Genomic DNA, 20920 nt, shown 5'->3' with positions numbered 1-20920 from the left:
ATCAGAAAATAACTCTATAAATGCTTCTGGGTTATCTAAAATTATGAGCACTAAAGCTAGCACAATTATATTCTGAATCAGAAGACTACAGACCAACATTCAGAGCATACTAATCCTGCATTATTAGCGATTCTAGCAATTGTGTGAATTACCAAACTCTAGCTCATTTGAAGCAGTCAGAAATGGGGAAGACTGAAAGCGCTAGTAAACTAGACGTCACAAGGTAAGAAAAATCTCAAGAACCAAACCTTTCATATTATTACAGAGAACAAGAAACAATAACTACGGCTGGCCCTAAAAACTATGTTAAATCAAACAATGCCTTTTGAAAATATTTTCTAAGTCAAAACTTATTTCAATGGACCAGGTGTCAATTACCCTGAATATTCGCTTAAGTACCAAATCTCATTTTCTAATAAAGATGCATAAGTAGGGCAGGATTTATTTGTTGCACACTCTTCTTTAATTATTTATATACAGATTTGTACTTGTTGTTATGTTTGATGCATACATTTAACCTCAATGAATTGGAAAGTCTCTTAAGAGTGATATTGGGGCGCCTGGGTGGCGCAGTCGGTTAAGCGTCCGACTTCAGCCAGGTCACGATCTCGCGGTCCGTGAGTTCGAGCCCCACGTCAGGCTCTGGGCTGATGGCTCAGAGCCTGGAGCCTGTTTCCCATTCTGTGTCTCCCTCTCTCTCTGCCCCTCCCCCGTTCATGCTCTGTCTCTCTCTGTCCCAAAAATAAATAAACGTTGAAAAAAAAAAAAAATTAAAAAAAAAAAAAAAAAGAGTGATAATGAAGGTCTTTCCGGTTTTTTTTTTTTTGTACTATTTCTATGTCTCTGAACACAGCTTTGTTCATAAAACAAGAATTTTGTTGTTATTGTTGGTTTTCTTTATTTTTTAAAATTTGTTAATGTTTTATTTGTTTTTGAGAAGGAGGGGAGGGGCAGAGAGAGGGAGACACAGAATCCAAAGCAGGCTTCAGGCTCTGAGCTGTCAGCACAGAGCCCAACACGGGGCTTGAACTCATGAACTGTGAGATCATGACCTGAGCCAAAGTCAGTCGCTTAACCGACTGAGCCACCAAGGTGTCCTGATGTTTTTCCTTATAAGACAAATTACATCATGATTTCAGGGCAGTTAAAGTCTTCTCTCATTTATCCATGGACATTGTCAATATTAAAAGTTTCTAATAGCCCAAAATACAATTATGCATATCATAATATCAGCATATATATATGCAATAATATATGTAATATATATATTATATATGTTATATATACACAATATATATTATAGCTGTTATATGTGATATATATTACGTATGTAATATATATTATATACGTGATATATATGTAATATATGTGATATATATATTATATATGTGTAATATACATATTGCCCTACAAAACATGTTTATGTCACATAGACTACTAATGTTGCTGTTATATTCTAGCTAAATTACACAACTATGCATATAAAAAACTACAGGAGCTTGTAAATAAGGACATGCAAACAGAACTTACAGTAGTCCATCCTACACGTCTTTAATGTTCAACAGAAAATAAGAACTATTTTTTCTCATTAATACTCTTTGATAAAACAGGCTGTAGCTATAAAATTTTGGGCTTTTGACTGAAAATACATCTGAGAAGAACATAACAAGTGACAGTACTTGAAAACAATGATAACAAGTAGTGTTTTACAATTTTTTTCAACCTTATACTTTGATATAATTTCAGACTTAAAGGAAAGTTGTGAGAATATTAAAAATAATTTACAGAGCACCTGGGTGGCTCAGTTAGTTAACTGTCCAACTTCGGCTCGGGTCATGATCTCACGGTCTGTGAGTTCGAGCCCCTCGTCGGGCTCTGTGCTGACAGCTCGGAGCTTGGAGCCTGCTTCGGATTCTGAGTCTTCCTCTCTCTCTGCCCTTCCCTGGCCCACACTCTGTCTGTCTGTCGCTCTCTCAAAAATAAATCAACATTTTTTAAAAGAGAATTTACATGTACTTTTTATCCAGATTCCCCAAGTGTTAACATTTGTCCCCTTTGCTTTGCTTTATCACTCTCTCTTTTGCTTTCTAATGTATTATACACAAAGTATAATTTTCTCTCTCTGTAGATATTTGTTCTTTTTTGAAAGTAATTGGCAGACATGATGCCCCTTTATTCTCAAATATCTCAGTGAATGTTTCCTAAACACAAAGACATTTTCCAGCTAAAATAACAATTAACCAAAATGAAAACATTAACGCCGATATTATGATCTGATCTACAGACCTGTCTCAAATTTTGCCAATTGTCCCAATAATATCCTTTGTAGCTAAGGAAAATTCTGGATCACACATTGACCTCAGTTATTATGTCCTTCTGGTCTGCTTTCATCTGGAACATTCCTCAGTTTTTCTTTGTTTTCATAACCTTGATAATTTTGAAAAATATAGGCCAGCTTTTATGGGACACAGCTTCATGATTCGATTCAGTTTATGTATTTTTGGCAGGAATAATGCAGAACTATGTTGTGTTCCCTGTGCCTTGAATTAGGGGGTACATGATGTCACCCTTTCCTATTCTTGTTGATATTTACTTTGATTTGTTCCTTAAGGTGGTGTCTTCCCACTTTCCCTATGTAAAGCTGTATTTTTCCAGTGTAATAAATAAGCATATTATAGAGGATAATTTGAGAGTAAGCAATATGAATTTCCTGTTACTCATCAGATTTGCATTCCCTAGGTTTAGAATGTACGGATGATTCTTCTGGAATCAATGATTAATATGATGGTTGCCGGACTGTGATTAACTAATTTTGCAATAGTGCTGGTTTAATCAGACATAAGATATATTCTATAATTGTTTTTATGTTTTCATAGTTTAATTCTTTTCTTAATGGATTTTTATGTTCTCATTTTTTCCCACTGCTAGTTTTATGTAAGAGAGCTATAAAAATTGCCTAGGTCGTTTGGTAAAAAGCTACTGATTGTATAATTCAGTTCCTTTTTATAATAAGTGATTGTATCAACCATGTTATCTTAATAATTTTAAAAGTAACGATGCTATCTTAGGAGTGTAACATTTTATATATCAAGGAACATCCTTAAGAAAGATGGTGTTTACCAGGCCGCCTGGGTGGTTCAGCCGGTTAAGCGTCTGACTTCGGCTCGGGTCACAATCCAGTTAGTGGTCCGTGAGTTCTAGCCCTGCTTTGGGCTCACTGCTGTCAGTGCAGAGCCTGGAGCCTGCTTTAGATTTTGTGTCTCCCTTTCTCTCTGCCCCTCCCCTGCTTGTGCTCTGTCTCTCTCTCTCTCTCTCTCTCTCTCTCTGTCTCTCTCTGTCTCAAAAATAAATTTAAAAACATTTTTTTTAAGTCAAAAAAAAAAAAAAAGAAAGAAAGATGGTGCTTTCCATTCGCTGACTTGGGACTTGTCAATGTTTTTTTTTTTTTAATTTTTTTTTTTAACATTTATTTATTTTTGAGACAGAGAGAGACAGAGCATGAGCAGGGGAGGGTCAGAGAGAGAAGGAGACACAGAATCTGAAACAGGCTCCAGGCTCTGAGCTGTCAGCCCAGAGCCCGATGCGGGGCTCGAACTCACGGACCGCGAGATCATGACCTGAGCCAAAGTCGGATGCCCAACTGACTGAGCCACCCAGGCGCCCCAGGGACTTGTCAATGTTTTTGACAGCATTCTGATTATTGGCAGCAAACAGCAGGAGCTGTAGAAAGATTGCTTACACAAATGGCATTCATTTTAATTTATTTCTTTTTCTTAACTCTATGACATCATGTGGTTAAGATTTACATGACACAGCAAAGAGTTTTCCATAATTTTTGTATTCTGATTCTTAAAGAAAGATGCCACGTGAGGAACAACACTAGTGGGGAAAAAAAGGTTTTAGAAATTATGTATTGTTGGGTAGTCCTTGCAAAGGCATTTAAATGTTTGTTTATTTTTGAGAGAGAGAGACAGAGACAGAGCATGAGTGGGGGAAGGGCAGAGAGAGAGGGAGACACAGAATCTGAAGCAGGCTTCAGTACCTGAGCGGTCAGTACAGAGCCCGACGTGGGGCTCGAACTCACAGACCACGAGATCATGACCTGAGCCGAGGTCGAACGCTCAACCTACTGAGCCACCCAGGCGCCCCTGCAAAGGCAGTTTTTTTTTTTTAATTTTTTTTTAACGTTTATTTATTTTTGAGACAGAGAGAGACAGAGCATGAACAGGGGAGGGGCAGAGAGAGAGGGAGACACAGAATCAGAAGCAGGCTCCAGGCTCTGAGCCATCAGCCCAGAGCCTGACGCGGGGCTCGAACTCGCGGACCGCGAGATCGTGACCTGAGCTGAAGTCGGCCGCTTAACCGACTGAACCACCCAGGCGCCCGAAGGCAGTTTTAAATTTACCAACCCAAATAGACTAGACACGCTCCTCCTCTACAGATCCTTTCTGTATACACATAGTATGGAGATCTGAAGGGTGGGTCTAATGCTTATCAGCCCACAAAAATTACCTCTAAACTTATATGCACTCTATCTCTGGATATTAAAATGTCATATTTGAAAATTTTATCTTCTTTAAATGATGTAAATCGGTCATAGTACGGGGAACATTTGAAAATTATTTTGTGATAAGATGGGAAATAAAATTGGGAAAAATTCTAGCATGGAACTGTGGATTGGCATTTATTGGTGGTTTGCCAACAATCAGGTATTGACTTCCATCTTATTATCAACCCACCACCAAATAATGCCCATGTAAATGCTTGATTAGTACTCTTGGACCTACACTTCCAGGTGTACAACTTGTTACCATAAATATTTGCTCACTGGGATAATGGTTTAGGTGAAGAGTACCTTAAATAGAGTCATTCGTGGTTTTTGATATTCAAATGTAGCTTACTTATTTTTGTTGTCATTTCTTCTTACTTTGCTTTGGCAAAAATTGAGGAAATAGGTTTATTGAAGGGATGTTAACATTTATTTTCATTCATATGAGACTGGATGACATCACAATTTAACGACAGCATTTGTAACGAAAAGGACAAAGGTGTCATAGTTTTGTGAAGGTAGAAATCACATACACTTGATCTCTCTCCTCTCTTATAACTTTATAACAGCCTTTATCATTACCCCTGCTTCCTCCCATTCCTCACCTCCACATCCATTCCATTCCCATTCTTTTTCTTAATCCCAAACCATCCTTGACCTGCTTTGCTTCTAGCTTTACTAGACCTAGTTTTATGTTCAGACATAAAATATTTACCATATGTAGTTTTCACAGATTAACCATGTCAATGGAACAGAAAATGGAGGTTTTCTTCTAACCATCAAGAACTTTCAAAATTGACCTCCCCTCAACGCTCAAATATATCTCAGTACAAGGATTCAAAATGTTCTATGTTTAAAATCATGTCATACAAACTTGAAATAATCCTAACCTTAACATATACTATCGGCAGTGAAATAAGCATGTTTTTGTATGTATATACATGTATTGTATGTATCGTATATTATGTATGACATACAATACACATATATAAGTCATTTAATAAATTAACTGCTATCCTTCAGTCAGTGCAATTTTTAACATGACTGCAGCCAACAGATAAATAAGACATCTCTCATTCTGATTAAATGATTCATTACTCTAACTTCAAGCTATTTTCATATAATTTAAGGATCAATGAAACAACAGAAAATCAATGATAATGAGAGGGCTCTCTGGCTCCGCGACTGCCTTTGATCTTATTTTTTGCTGCAAACAAAAGGAACCAGCTTCTGCTTTTAGCACTTTTATGCAGTCAGTAAAAATAATAAAATCAGTATTACAGTGTCTGTCACACTACAGTCAAGTTTTTTTTCTCAAATGATTTGTCTTTCCTGTTAGCTCCCGAGTTTCTTCTTTTGTCAGAATCGAAATGGTTCATGCACCTTTTGGCCACTCCAATTCACACTTACCAACAGTGTGAACGTGCCTGTCCCAACAGTAGGAAACAGTAGGGAATATTCCTAAGGGTGGCAGGAATCATAAGGAAAAGAGCCTCGAATTAGAAGCCAGAGGTCAGAGCGCTTCCCTTTGGGAGGTGGATGGATGTCCCAGCCCTTGGACCTTCTCCTTCAGGCAGGTCACAAACTCTGTGCTTTTGTCTCAGTGGAATTTTCCTGCAGCGGGTGAAAAAGAGACATCAGTGATATTATTTCTTTTTTTTTTTTTTTTTTTTTGATGTGTAAGCAATGAAAATGTAGTGGCCTAACACTACAATGATTATTTCTCATGACTGATTGGCTGGGTGCTTCTTCCTCCGTGTGGTGCTGGCTGGAGTCATCAGTAAGACAGCACTTGATAAGTATATTGAGTGGGGAAGACCAAGATGGTTCCCTTTACATGTCTGGGGCTTTGGTGCTGGTCATAGGCTGAGACACCTCATTCTCTCTCTCCGCGTGGTTGAATTCCACATGGTCCCTCTCTCTATCAGGGCATCCTGGACTTTTAACCTGGAGGTTCAAAGATCCAAGAGAGCAAATGTCCGAGTTTCCAGGCCTATAAAGTCCCTGAAATGGCAGAGTGCTACCTCTGTTGCATTTACTAGGCAAGACAAGTCGCATTCTACCGGGCAAGGCCAGCCTGACTCAAGATGAGCGTGTGTGTGTGTGTGTGTGTGCACGCGAGAACGGATTCCACTTCCTCATAATGAATGCCATGGACACACAGGGAGGGGAGAAATTGTTGGCTCCTAAGTTCTGAAACTATCTGTAAGAAAGGTACATTTTTTTGTATGCTTCCCAGATTAATTTCCCGCATTTTTCCGTAATCACGGCCTTATACCCTCAGGAAATTGTTCTTCCTACCCTCAGTCCATATACTTTCAGGGAAGGCCCATCCCTAGCTCAGTATAAAGTATGGGACCTTGGTTTGAGTTGTTCAGAACATCATATTGCTTTTACTGTTGAGTTCAGGAGAGAAAAATATCATCTAATCAAAGTCAGGTGGGTGCAGCAATGTATTTTTCTGGTCCTTCTGGGAAAGAGATCTTCATTCTCTTCCTTAGTGGAAGCTTAGTGAAGCTAAAACGGTAGGGTTAACCAGAGACGCTGAATAGAAAATCAGCCAGACAAGAGATCAAGCAGAAGACAGTAGAGCCAAAACCCGGAGAGAGGAAAACCAGACCCCGGCAGCATAATCTGAATCTGCTGGAAGCCAGCACCCACCTTGGTTTTCTCCGGGTTGTAATACAATTTATTTCTCTTTGTGCATAAGGCAGGATGAGTCAGATGTCTGTTCACTTGACCAGAAGTGTTCCAACCAATCACAGTAGAAAGCTAAAATTGTCTATAATTCCATTCCCTTCTTGGCTTTTGTGGCTCAACGTTTTAAATGCCTTGAAAGAAGACAGTGAGGAGACATAATTCCTCTGTGAGCCATATGAAAAGAGAATGAAGGATTTTCCCAATATTAAAAAAGAGATTTTTGTCGGGTCGATATTGCAAGTGGATGGAGGAGAGATCAGTTGTTATCTGATGCTGTGCGCCAGTACTCCAAGGAGGTGGCCAAGCCTCAGAAGGAAAGAAACCATAGCCAAGGATAGCATGGAATCTACAAAGCTGGCTGGCTTGAAGGACCCATGGAGAACGGGATAATGAGAAACCTGAACGCGCCATTTGAAAATAACACATTAAGACTCCAAGGACGTTGCAACATCCTTATGGGGAGAGCCCGTGGGACCCCTGATTCCAAGTGCCCTGCCATCGCAGGGGAATTGAGACCGAAGGTGATAATAAATTAACTTTTACAAGATAAAACAACGATTTTTTTTGTACCTCCATATCTGTAGACCGAGACTTACACTTCTTAAGCACTAATAAAATACATGAACTAAGGCAAATTATTTAAGATATCTGGATCACAGCGTTCTCCTATACAAAAGCTGAAGGATGAGGGATCATGACGTTGAAAATATCTTGTATGTCGTGTCTCCCTCTCTCTCTGCCCCTCCCCCACTCATGCTCTGTGTCTGTCTCTCAAAAATAATGAATAAACATTAAAAAAATTAAAATAAAGGAAATATCTTGTATGTCTATGATAAGTGGAGAGAGGGAGAGAGAGAGAGAATGTGTGTGTGCAGGTGTAAAATTTCAGGCCCTGTGGAGCACCTACTATGCGTCAAGCTCTGTGCCAGACGTTGGGAGCACAGTGATGAGAAGAATAAGCCTGGGTCCTGCGTGGCCAGAGCCCGGAGTTCATGGGCACACAGAGTCACAAATGAAAGATGAGCTCTCTGCTGGGAGGGGTACTGAGCCTGTGGGGAACATCTAGGAGGTGTGCCTCCCCAAGTCTTGAGGTCACACAGAGCCACCAAGCCAAGCCAGTAGCTGCTTACCGAGCGGAGTTGGGGAGGAGGTTTGGCGGGGGCAAGAACTGTGCTAGGCCGGGAGGAACAGCACATTCAAGGCCTGTGTGGAGAGAAAGCGTGGTAAATTACAGGAACCAACGCGTTCATGAGCAGGTCGAGCTTAATCTCTGATGTGGAGCCTGGCATCCGTACAAGGTGACGCTGGAGAGCTAAGCAGAGGGCGACCATAGCTTGAAGTCGCTTGTAAGCAGTTTAAAAGTCTCGAGTCCCATTTTAATGTTTAGGTAGAGGATTTTAAGCCAGGAAATTATGTAACCAGATTTGCATTTTTAGGATGACAAATTTGGCTGCAGATTAGAGGATAAAATGGCGGGGGCAGGGACCCCATGAAGGAATCGGATGTTGTGAATGGGAGTGTTTTTCCAACAGCCCACTCCTGGTCTGAAACGCGGCTGTCACCCCTGGGCTGTGATTGCCACTCTGGTGTAGACGTTTCTCTTTATAGAATCAAAAACTGCTAGAGCTCCTTGGTGGTCTCAGAGCATCTTGTCGCTTTCACCATTATACTTGGATCCTCGGAGATCTGCTAAGAATGCCACTAACTGTTCTCACATAGACCTACGAGGATGAGCCCCACTCCGCTATTTGATGACCCCCCTGAATCGGCCTCCACCTACAGAAAGTAATAGTATAATTATGTTAATTGTGATCATATACTGAATTCAGGGTTTGGGGAAGGACCGCATATGTTATATTTATGCAGAAGACCTGGCACATAGTAGGCGTTAAAATAAAACCCATGATCATTATTTATAGCTGATTTGAACCTCCATGCAGTTCCTTCGCACAAGACTTGAGCGTTCTCTTGTAAATGTAACTCCTTCCCCTGAGAGCCGGGAGTAAATGCACGAACGGGATCAAAATAACTGTAAGCCATAGTTCGGTCTATTAGCACAAAAGACAGCATCGTAACTCAAATGTTGCGGGAAAAACAATACCAGGCATCTCCAAAGAAGCAAAGGAATAAAGAAACTTGAAAGTGCTTATCTTCATTAAAGAAATACATGAGGTGTGACTGAAGTCATGTGGCTTCAATGGGGCTTTGAAGGCTGGCTCTACAGACACACACACAATGGGCCTCCTTATTGCATATTTCACAACAGGGATATTAGAGGCAGGAGAGATAAGGGAGGTCTGGTTCTTCTACATTAAATGTAGATCTCATTTGAATTGCATTTTAACTACTGTGCTTCTGATGTCCCGAAATAGTTTATTATCCTACAAACATGGTGAATTCATGACAGTCTTCAAGGTTTTTTGGAGGGGGGATTACCAAATGATTTTTAACTTTATAATATCTAAAGTAAAATGAACAACGTTTAAAACTGCTTTATTGGTGGCGAAAAAATTACATCTCATTTGCTCCTGGCAAGTGGACTACTGTTCCCAATAGATTAAAAGCGAAGTTAACTTTTCCCCATATCCTTTGGGGCGTACAGAATGCCACCGTGTTAGCTGAACTTATTTTATATGCAGAATCTACAGTTCTTCCCACATGAAACTTTCCAACTTTTATCCTCTTACACTTCTTTTATTATCTAAAGGTCCTCTGTGATTTCATAAACATTTTTATGCGACATGGAAAAATAATGGTGGTTGTGGTTGTTTATAGTAGGCATACGTGTGATAATTTACAAAGCGCTGGGTAACTTAACACTTTTGGATAAAATTATAGATCATGGTCATGTTATCACAATTTTTTTAGGTCAATTCCCAACACTTAAAAAATATCTTTTGGGGGGCTGAAATTCTTCCACAAGCCTGCAAAGAAAGACACTAAATTTGAAAATTTTTAAGGACAATCAAAATGTACTAATAATATCCATAAACATTCATTGGCCTTTGCTAGCTTTTACTAAATAATCATCAATGAGCCATATTGAACATCTTTCCAACATCGTTATTTTTTTTTTTTTTTAGGAGAGTCGTCTCATATAGTCCATTTTGTCCTGATAGTGTATCAAATTTAAAACTTGATATGCTATCATTCTCTCTGTCCTACAAGTGGTAGCTCTGGGCGAGTATGTGAGCCATGCAGACCCATGGTAGCATGTTGTGCTTTTGACAAAAGCCAGCAGCCCTGGAGGTGGTCACATGACCTCTAGCAGGGCCAATCGAATTCCTCCAGAAAGCAGACCAGGGACAGGTGGAGTGAGAGGCGCCTTCTCTGTAGTGTTTCTCCGCTAGAAGTTCTCGGGGATAATAATGCCATCTTCCCTGTCACGTGTGGAAAAGAGAGACTCTTTTTTGAGGGTTTTACTTGTAAGAGGCACAGAGTGAGTACCTAGGGAGGAGGAGAAGCGTACTTGGTATGTGAAATGTGAGAAGACAATATTCCAAAAGTGAATTGTTCTGTAGAGAGAAAGGGTGGGGCTACTCTGAAGGCCATACCCTCGTGGAACCACTGCTAAGCTCATGGGTACCCATCACACAAGATGTCCCATATTCTGTCTTCCATAGAAGAAGGGCACCCTACCTTTTGGTCCTCTTAGCTCAGGAAACTGGTTTTTGGAGACCTAAGGGACTTTGACCAAAGTTAGCTTTCTTCCTCTTTACCATTTTGTCTATTTTCCTTCTTATTTTTCCTTCTTCTTCCTGCTCTACTTTTATTTTCTTTCATTTTCTTATGCTTTTTTCCTCATTTTTCTTTATTTTTCATTTTTCTCATTTTGTATTTTCTGAGTTTTCTATTAGCCCTTTTCTCACCTTTTCTTTTTTCATTTTCTTCTTACTTCCTTTTATTTTTTATTTTTCTTTTTAAATCTTTTTTTCTTTCTCTTTTTCTCATTTTTCTTTGTTGTTTTCATTTTTCTTTCTTTTCTTTTATATTTACCTTTTTTCTTTTTTCCTGATTCATATTTTTTCTCATCTTTAAAAAAATTAGTTTGTTAGTGTCTATTTCTTTATTTACTTTTGGACTGTTATCATGTTCTGATTGTTTTAGAATAAATTCATTAGATGACCTGTATTAGTCAGGGTTCTCCAGGGAACTACATTAATAAAATAAGGATTTGGGCACCTGGGTGGCTCAGTCAGTTAAGTAAAATAAGGATTTGGCTCAAGTGATTAGGGAAGCTGAGAAGTTCTACGATTTGCCATCTGCAAACTGGAGATCCCGGGAGAGCGAGTGGTGTAATTCAGTCCAGTCTGAGTCCAAAGTCCTGAGAACCAGGAAGACTGATTCCAGCCTGAGGTCAGGGTGATGAGATGAGACATCTTGGCTCATGTGAGGCATAGATTTAACATTCACATGGACTTTAGGCCTGGTTTTCTTTGAGGTTATTTGGATCAAACCTCCCTCCAAATTTTCCCAAACTTAAACTGACCTCATGGGGTACCTGGGTGGCTCCGTAGGTTAAGCTTCTGACTTTTGGTTTTGGCTTGGGTCATGATCTCACGATTCCTGGAACCAAGCCCTGCATTGGGCCCTGTGCGGACAGCATGGAACCTGCTTGGGATTCTCTCTCTCCCTCTTTCTCTGCTCCTCCCTCGCTTACATACATGCAATCTCTCTCTCAAAATAAATAACCAAGCATTAAAAATTAAAAAAAAAAAGACTCACCTCAGGACACTTTGCCTCCAACCCCACAGGAAACCCCACGCGCTATGGGCCCTCTCTGCCCGTCTCTGCTTGGGAGACCCACATCGCCAGCTACCGTCTCCTCAAGAGCATCGGCAAGGGTACTTGGCCCTGCACGTCCTAACCCAGAAAGACGTGGCTATGAGGATTATCGACGATATTCGGCAGAACTCTCTCAGCCTCCAGAGACTGTACCACAAAACCCCAGCCACAAAGGCCTTCGGTCACCTCCACTTAGGGAGACTTTTTTTTCAGAGATTGACACCGAGGAAACACTTTACCTCATCTCGAGCAAACTGGTGGAGGAGAGCTGTTCCATTACTCCGTGGCCCACGGCAGCAGAAAGAGGAAGAGGCCTCAAGTAAATTCCACCAGAGAGCGTCTGCTGTGCTGTCCTGTCATACAGAGGTTGCGACGGACCGATGATTTATGTCCTCGCAAAATTCATATGTTGGTGCTCTCACCCCCAATGTGGTGGTCCTTGGAGGTGATTAGGGTTTGGAGGTACCTTTGGGAGGTAATTAGGTGTAGACGAGGTCGTGAGAGTGGGGCTCCCAGACACTGGAGCTTGCTCTCTCCCTGCCATGTGTGGACCCAGAGAGAAGGCAGCCACTGCCACGAGGGGCGCCTTCTCCAGGAATCAACCCTTGTTGGCACCTTGACTTTGGACCTCCCGGCCTCCAGAACCCTGAGAAATAATGTCTGTTATTTAAGCCACCCAGTGCATGATGTCTTGTCATAGTAACCCAAACCTGCTGAGAGAGGGACCCGAGGCAGAAAACCTGCTTTTGGATGCCGACACCACACATTCTGGCACAAGCAGTGATCTCACCTCTGGCAACAAGCTGGGTACCTCGTGTGGCAGTGCCCCTTACGCTGCCCCAGGTTGTCCCAGGGTGACAGGTACAACAGCACCGTGGTGAATGTGTGCGGCCTGGGAGATACCCTCTTACCGTCAGTGATGCCCGCCTTTAGACAGACAGAACTTCCCTTCTGCATGTTCATGGAGTATGAAACCTGCTTGAGAAATTCTTATCCTCAGGCCCAGCAAGAGATACACTGGAAGAATCAGGAAAGATCCGTGGATGAACGTGGGCCACGAAGACAAACAAGAGCCTTGCACTGAGCCACTCCCTGACCGCAAGGATCGCCGACAGACTGAGCGATGGTATACACGAGAGAAGACCCGAGAGCTGCTAACGGGCCAGGACTATGGTGGAATGATGGCCCGCAGAAACTCCAGGGCGGGAAGGACCAGTCGTCAGGGGGAGACCAGGAGCCCATCCAGAATGCCTACCAGGTGCTCTGCACTGCCTGGAGAGGAAGACCATCCCCAGCACAGCCCCCAGTGTGGCTCCACCCACAGTCCCCCTCCACCCACATCACCCGAGGCTGTGGCGGGGGGGGGGGGGGGGGGGGGCAGACGGAACTACCTGCCCCCCAGGGCATATCCTCCAACACTTCCTCCAACCTGGGCAGCTGGGACCGGGGTAGAACCGGTAGAACTTGCCTGGTGCTGTGACCCCAGGCTCTTCTTCAGGCGACGGCCAGGGCTGGCAGGGGGCCCCCCCGGGACGGTCTTCACCTTCATCCCCAGACACCTGCGTTCCAGGTTGCCCAGAAGAAAGCGTCTGGCGGTTGAAAACGCGCTGAAGTCAACCAAACATCACAGGGCCGGCAGCGCGGGCGGGGGAGGCAGTAATGAAACTGAGAAAGAAAGTCAGGAAGTGAAGCTGGCGCTCCAGGTGCTTTCCGTGGAGCCCAGCACGGGGTGTTGGAGGTTAAGCCGGCGGCTGCACGGCAACAGCAGTGGGTGGGGCCCCAGCCAGCAGGAGCAACTGCGGGCGTGCACCGCACACCCGCCCAGAGGATTGGGTGCAGTAGGGGGTGGAGGTGTGCAGACTGCCTCGGCGGTTCCTCGGGGGGCTCAGATGAAGAGGATATCCGGCAGCACGCGGCCTTCAAAGCCAGCGTCTCCAGAATGACCGTTCGACTCACAAGACCGCCAGGAGCCGCCTAGGAACGGGAGGAGCGGCCCTGCATCTGGGCGCGGGCCCTGGCCTCCTCCGCCGCCCAGGTGAGGCCAAAGAGACCTCCTCCCCCTCCCCTCCCCTGATTGGCTTTGCCTCTTTTGCCTGTTTGTGGCAGGCAGGAAGAGGGATGGTGCGATAGAAAGGAGCACACCTGGGGCACCTGGGTGGCTCAGGTGGTTAAGCATTAGACTTCGGCTCAGGGCATGATCTCGAGGTTCGTGGGTTCCAGCCCCACATTGGGCTCTGTGCTGACAGCTCAGAGCCTGGAGCCTGCTTCAGATTCTGTCTCCCTCTCTCTCTCCCCCTACCCCACTCGTGCTCTCTCTCTCTCTCTGTGTGTGTCTCTCTCTCTCAAAAGTGAATAAACATCAAAAAAAATTTAGAAATGAGCGCACAAGGCAGCGCATGCACTCTCCCACCAATGACTGTCCTGATGTATACAATGTGTTTCAATGCAGTAGTTAAACCCAAACAAACAACAGTCTGCTTTATTGCCACGCTGTCACAAAGAAGGTTCTCTACAACTTTGCAAAGGAAGGCCCCGAATCCTTCAGAATTCTCTTGTGACCCGACTGAAATAAAAACGAAAATGAAATCACAAAACACAAACCGTTCCCTCAAGGGAAACGAAAGCTTGGTAAGACCAGCCCAAGAATGGGACATACGTCAGTGACCTGGACAGGGGACAGCATTTGGGGGCCGTGGTGTTGGTTTTTCTTGCTGGGAAAACAAGGCATGAAGGGCACTTCTGTAGGATCCGTGTTGGTGTAAAACAACCATTCTTTGTAAGCCTCAGGAATCCAGCAAAAAACAAAGCAGTAAGTCTTGTGGATGGACACTGCACTCCTGGAAAAACCAGCTTGCTCTCCCTAAAACATCCCTTTTATCATCTGTTATCCTGCTCAAGGATCCACGGTTTCCTCTTGACCCTTCACATGTCAATTCTGTTGATTAGCTTTTATGGCCACCCAGACACCATTTCCACTCATTTTCGTAACGTGTATATTTGCAACTAACGTTTGCTCAACTCTTTTAACATTTTCAGCCTTTTCAAATGCATTATCTTATTTAAATCTGACTCCAACTTTTTGTTTTATTTTTTCACAGCTCCTAATATGGCTGTAGCGGACGTTAGAATCCCTTACTGACGACATCCCCAACGCTCGTCCTCAGAGTCCCTTGCCTCAATACCAGGAACCATCACCTCCATTGCACGCTGCAAATCTACCTTAGGTTCCGGAATCACTCCAGATTTCTCAGCCTCTGAAATCTCGAGGTCTTCTTCAGCACTATTTGAATATAACCTATCTCCGTTTTTCAAGCTTTATTTCCGCTCAGTCTGATTTTAAACTTCATTTATGCTTTTAGTAACTTGACCCCTCTTTTGCCCCAACTGACGTTCGCCTGTTACAGTTTAGATCCAAGATGCATGATTTAGAATGTGTTTTTCCCCCCAACAGCCTTAACACATTTTTCTCCCTCTCTGTCATAACCTCCACGAAAGACCTCAGACATCTTCTAATCCAGCTCCCTGTTTTATTCAGGCTACTGGGCACTGCTACAGTAATCACAAAGATAGAGATTGGTTTCTCTTGAAATCTGGGTTCAGTCTTGGTTACAGCCTCAAGGCTGCTTAGTATTTCTCTTATGTACCATGATCAGCTTCTCTCCTGTACCTCCCAGAAGCTTTACCAAGCTTCATTATTTCCATGAAGTGGAACCCTAGGGCTACTGTGCTCTTTTCCCGGACATCTCTTTCCTAGTGCCGAAAGAACACTCTCAGGACCATCAGGACTCTTCGTCCCAAAGCTCCGTATTGAAATAAAACCATTCTTCCTTCTTTCCTTCACTCTGTTTCCCAAACTTGATTCCTGAGGGGACTGGAAATTTTTCCTCTTCTTCGTAGATTATCCCTTCTCTTTGTTCCAGATCATATCTCTTCCTTCTACTCTAAGAAGGAGATCTAAGATCATTATCTCATATTCAATAGTATATTAAACATGGCCACTGATGGGTTTTGGGGTGACGGTGAGGGTGTGCATCCGATGGCCAAGAAAAAATTCTTGAAGACATCTTTGGTGCAAAAAAAGATGGGGCCAGGACCCGTGGACAGAAAGAGCTGCACTGAGGCCGTTGAAGAGTGACTGATTATGTGGACACCTTCAGGTTGGGAGAGGGTTAGGGACAGAGTAAGTCTGTAAAGAATTTTGGAAGCAAGGTTTCTAGGACCTTGAGGGGCTAGCTGTTGTTCGAAAAATGTCATTTATTGCTGTTTAGTAAAACCTCAGTCATGAAGCCCTTCAGGTGTATATCAGAGGCCATATGCTTGGGGTATAATTGCCAACATGGACTTGGGCATTAAAGATAAAGGCAGTTTGCAAAGGAATTTTTATGGGTTTAAGGAGACTCACAGGATCCTGAAAGGGGGGTGGTGGTCAGGAAAATGTTAAGCCAGGATTCCCCTTTGCCCCCAGCAAAGTGTCATCATCGAGGCAGCTGAGCTCCTGGAGGGAGGTCACTCTGCCTGTTTCAAGGACTTGCCAATGGGCTGTAAGCCGGCCATACGGGAATTTAAGTTTTCATTTGTCATTGTTTCCCACGTCACCATGGCAAGCACTTAAATCCCCCTTACATCTTGGTGAGGGTGATATTAGGGCTCCAGGAAACGGAGTCTATAGGTTTCTGGAGGTTAGACTATAGATAAGATTGCCTTCCTCTTACAGTTTACTAGGTTATCTGCAAACTGAAGGAGACTCCTGTCCTGCGTGACCATGATCTTTATCAATCATTTGTTTTCTTTCCTTTCTCCGGTCCTTGGGGAGCCAGGAGTGTCCGAGGAATACCACACATATCCCACCTGGGGTGGTGGTGCTGTTAGCTTGTGCTTGGCCCTCAGCTTGCCTTATGGTCCCTCATCCGTCATACTTGTTTTATAGGTGAAAAAATGACCTTTCCTAACCTAACACCTACTAGATACTGCCTTATCTTCTCCTTCCCTGATGAGCTGTGAGTAGGTTATCAACAGTATTTTCCTACTTCCCGCTTTCTCATTACTTACTCTCTAATTTCTCTCCTCCTCATCTCGGACAATACTCTTGCTAATTGTTGAAGAAGGTCATCAGTTGAATGGGGAGGTAGACTTAGACAGTTGAGGGGCTCCTCACCCCCTCCCCTCCCCATCCTTGGACTGTGCATTCTGTCCACTGCATTAGGAGCCTCTTCAAGGACGCAGCTTTGAGAGAGCAACGTGTTGTTGAGACTCTCTGGATGGCAGGTGTGACCGAACCTCATTAAGCTCTCTGCGTAAACTCCTGAGGTTCTCGTGGGTGGGTCGGTGCGAGGATCTATTTGCCTGTGCCCGCCCAAGACAAGCCTCCTACACACATCCCCTTACTTATTCAACCTGCCACCTGCCCATCTGGACTGGTCTGCCTTTCTTCATCCCTCCCTGCCTCTGTGTCCAGGGGCTAGTTTCAAATTTCACTCGGGGAGCACCCCATGTTATGCTAACTCACGCCAGTGTTTCCCCAGTGACCTCACAACTGCCAAATCCAAAGAGAACTTTCCAGTCCCCGTCCTACTGGCTTTGTCTGTGATAGCTGACCTAGCTGACCACCCCGTCGTTCCTCACAGAACCTTCTCTGGGTCCTTTCCCTAGCCGAAGAGCATTCTTTGGCCCTCCTGTTTGTGGACTCCTTGCCTACAGCTGTTAAATGTTTGTGTGTTTCCATTTCCCACCGTTGATGTTCTTTTTCTCTCAATTCTGCATTCTCCCTAAAGGAATCAAACCGTGATGATGTTGGAAAGGTATCTGAGACAAAATGCTCCACGCATGACCAGCAGTTGTTCTCTGCCCAGATCAAACCTTCGTGTTTGCCGAATATGTAACGAAGCCTCTCCACTCACCTCAGAATTAAGCTAACGCCTCGATTTTGAGTACGGTGGCTGATAAGAAGCTTCATGTTCTAAAAAAGGTAGTGCTAGTCCCATCCTCACAGGACTTGTGAAGAGGTGACCCAGGCAGTGGGGCTGGAAATGAGGGAGGAGGAGAGAGAGAGTTTGGAGACTTGACGGACAGTCAGGTGTGTGGCATGAGAAAGCAGAAATGCTGAAGAATTGGTGATATGATTAGAACGTAGAAACTGAGACAATGCATTACTCAACATTCCCGTTTATAAACTATGTAATTTATAATCTGTTAAATCTCGGGGGAGAGAATGGTTTTTTTATACCTGAGATTCAGGATATTGATGCCCATTTTTATGGTCACTGTAAGATAGATTACTTAAACATCAAAAAATTTTCTATATTCACTGATAATCAGCCAAAAGAGAGACAGCATCATGATTTAGATGGCAGTATATAGCAGCTGATATTTTTAGTGTTTTTCAAAATTCTTATAAGTCACTGAGCGTGTCTGAAATATTTATAGATTATACTCAGTGCCGGAAGATACCACCGTCTTTTTCAAGCATGTAGCAATCCTCATCAGTCTGAGAGATAGTGTGGTGAACTGGTTAAGATCCTGGGTTCTGGAGCATTTCCGCTGAGGTCTGAATCTCACCTTCTTGTTTATTACCCCTGTGAATTTGGACGGGTGATTTTTTTGTTTATAGCTCAGTCTCATCCGGAAAGTGGGAACGATAGTATCTCCCTTATAAGTTTGTTGTGAGAATTATGTGAATTAATATAAGGCCCTTAGAACAGTGCCCTGCATTTCGTAAGTTGTACTTAATTTGTTACTGTTGTAATTTCATATTTCAGGGTCATGACACAATGCCACCGGGAAATCTAATGCTTTAGAATTGTGCTATCTTGAAATAGGTCCTTGGGAAGTGGTGGCTGGTTATCTGTGGTGATTCACAAGCTGAGTTTAGGAATTAATCTCCACACATTCATCATTTATCTTGATTGAACCCATGTATAAGTTATGCTTTGCTGCAATCACAGTTCATGAGATTCCATTTCCAGAACGGTGATGCATTTCTGAATGGAGTGCTGAACGCTTACAACTTCTATCGATCACTTCCTTTCCCCTCCCACAAGAATAACTTTCTACTCCCATTTAACTGAAATGCATTTCCAACATGCTTCCAGGAGCATACCTCTTCCATTATGTGAGAAACAGCTGTGCAAATGTTCCTCTGCTGTTGTAAATATATGCTCTGCATTTCTGTATGTATTTCTGCTAAACATAATGTTCTTTACTTTTCGTGTCACGTCTTCTGCATTAGATAGCCATGCTCCTCAGGGGCAGTCGCCGTGTCCACTTTGTTTTTTACTTCCACTTGTTCGCCGCATCGATTTGTATGCTTTAGGCTAAGCAAGAAGCTTAAGACACTTTGGGGACGGATTGGCTGAAATTAACTTCTCCAGTCTGAATCCTGAAAGAACTAGGCCATTATAATTACATAATTTTTTTTTTTTTAACTTGAAGAGACCTTAGAGATCAGGTTTTCCAGATCCTTCGTTTTACAAATTAGGAAACTGAGTCCCAGTATATCCGTGGTAGAGCCAGAATCACAATCCATTCCTCCAGGCTGATAAGCCCAGGGCTGTTTCTGCAGCGTCAGCTCCCTCTTGGATTGAGTCATTTATTTTCCAGGTGACTTCTGCATATTATGGTGGGGGGGGGGGAAGGGAGGGGGTAAGGGACTGGCTTTTAGGTCTTTGGAGCCTTGCCAGGTTACAGAAACCAACATATATAGCACAGAAGAAGGAAGGGAGACCTAATATAAATTAAAAGGGGGAATTTCTCTCTTCCTCCTCTTCAGTAATATCGTTATCAAGGGAAAAATGGCATACTTAAGAGAAGATCTTAGGGAATGCGAAATCATCGTAACCCATCTGTCTCTTCTGGAATGATCTCTTCGTAGCCTGCACGTTAGGGGTGGTTATTTTGGCCAGAGGGTCCTTGCCCGGGTTTGGGGGGGGGGGTGGGGTGGGAGACAATGCGTGTGTCTGTGGTGTGTAGCTCCCATTTGGGGGGAGGCGTCTGCACGTGGCTGGCTGCGGAGCGAAAGGGGGCGGGGTGGGGGGCGCGGGGAGGAGAGCGCGCGCGAAGGGCCGGGCAGTAGCCATTAGCCCGAGGAGGCAGGTGGGGAGCGGGAGGGGTCTGCGCGTCCGCCGAGGTGCCGGGAGCCCCGAGAGCCGCTCGGCCCGGAGGGGGGAGGCCGCCACTCGCCGCGGCGCCGGGAGCCGAGGAGCGGCCAGAAGAACTTGGTGGCTCGCGCTCGTCTGGGGACGTTGGTCCGGGGCCGCGGGGCAGCTGGACGTCGGGCCATGGGTGAGTGCGCGGGCGGGGGCGCCCCAGCGCGGGGCCTCGGGGGCGGGGTGGCACCGCGGGGAGCGTAGGTGTGGGGTCGGCCTCCGCGTCTGTCTCGGGACTTGCCCCCCGCCGGGCGCGGGGCGGTGGGGACGCGGTGGCACCCGGTGGGGTGGGGGTGGGGGGGGGCGCGGAGGTGGCGAGCGCGCGGGGACCGCAGCCCGGGGACGCCGCGGAGGAGGGCGGCCGGGGGGAGCCGGGGTTCAGGGGGGACTGACGTGCGCACGTGTCCCCGCGCTGCCGCCTGCCCTTCGGGGAGCCAGTGGAGTCGGGGCGCGAGAAACGCAAACTTCGCACAACTTCCCTTCGCTCGGGTTCCCGTCCGGGCGCCGCCGGCGCGGGGCGAGGTCGGGGACACCTTCGGGTCCCCTCTCAGCTGAGCGCCGGCCTTGCACAAAAAGGTCTGCGGCCGAGGCTGAAGGCGGACTCTCCCCTCCACCCCAGCGGGGCAGACGGCGTGGTCGAGGGGGCGTCCAGACCCGCTCGGGTGGCCGGGCTGTGCACTGCGCGCAGCTCCGCTCCGCTCGAGTCCCTGGACGGGGTCCACTCCTCCAGAGTTTGGCGGCCGCG

The 20920-nt window shown here is 44.7% G+C and overlaps 1 protein-coding gene and 1 long non-coding RNA gene across 3 annotated transcripts in view; one reads left to right on the top strand and one right to left on the bottom strand.

Annotated features, from left to right (window-relative positions):
* Window positions 1–5523: 5523 nt before the first annotated feature.
* On the bottom strand, window positions 5524–13198 carry LOC115511442. 2 transcript variants are annotated; one of them, XR_003968066.1, is made up of 4 exons: window positions 12946–13198; window positions 12274–12500; window positions 7211–7380; window positions 5524–6163 (listed from the first exon to the last, which is right to left on the bottom strand). It is a non-coding gene; the product is annotated as an uncharacterized LOC115511442 (long non-coding RNA). The 2 variants fall into 2 exon arrangements; XR_003968067.1 differs by lacking the exons at window positions 5524–6163; window positions 7211–7380 and adding an exon at window positions 8399–8452.
* A 6911-nt stretch (window positions 13199–20109) lies between these two features.
* The window catches only part of GPM6A (glycoprotein M6A), a 356200-nt gene continuing 355389 nt past the window's right edge, over window positions 20110–20920 (top strand). Inside the window, exon 1 of the mRNA XM_030312069.1 lies at window positions 20110–20311. Coding sequence (XP_030167929.1) covers window positions 20308–20311 — 4 coding nt within the window. The 5' untranslated portion in view covers window positions 20110–20307. The remainder of the gene's footprint in view (window positions 20312–20920) is intronic.

The sequence above is a fragment of the Lynx canadensis genome, chromosome B1 (assembly GCF_007474595.2).
Source record: "Lynx canadensis isolate LIC74 chromosome B1, mLynCan4.pri.v2, whole genome shotgun sequence".
NCBI lineage: Eukaryota > Metazoa > Chordata > Mammalia > Carnivora > Felidae > Lynx > Lynx canadensis.
The sequence above is the reverse complement of the archived record's forward strand: the minus strand, read 5'-3'. Positions and strand labels throughout refer to the sequence as shown.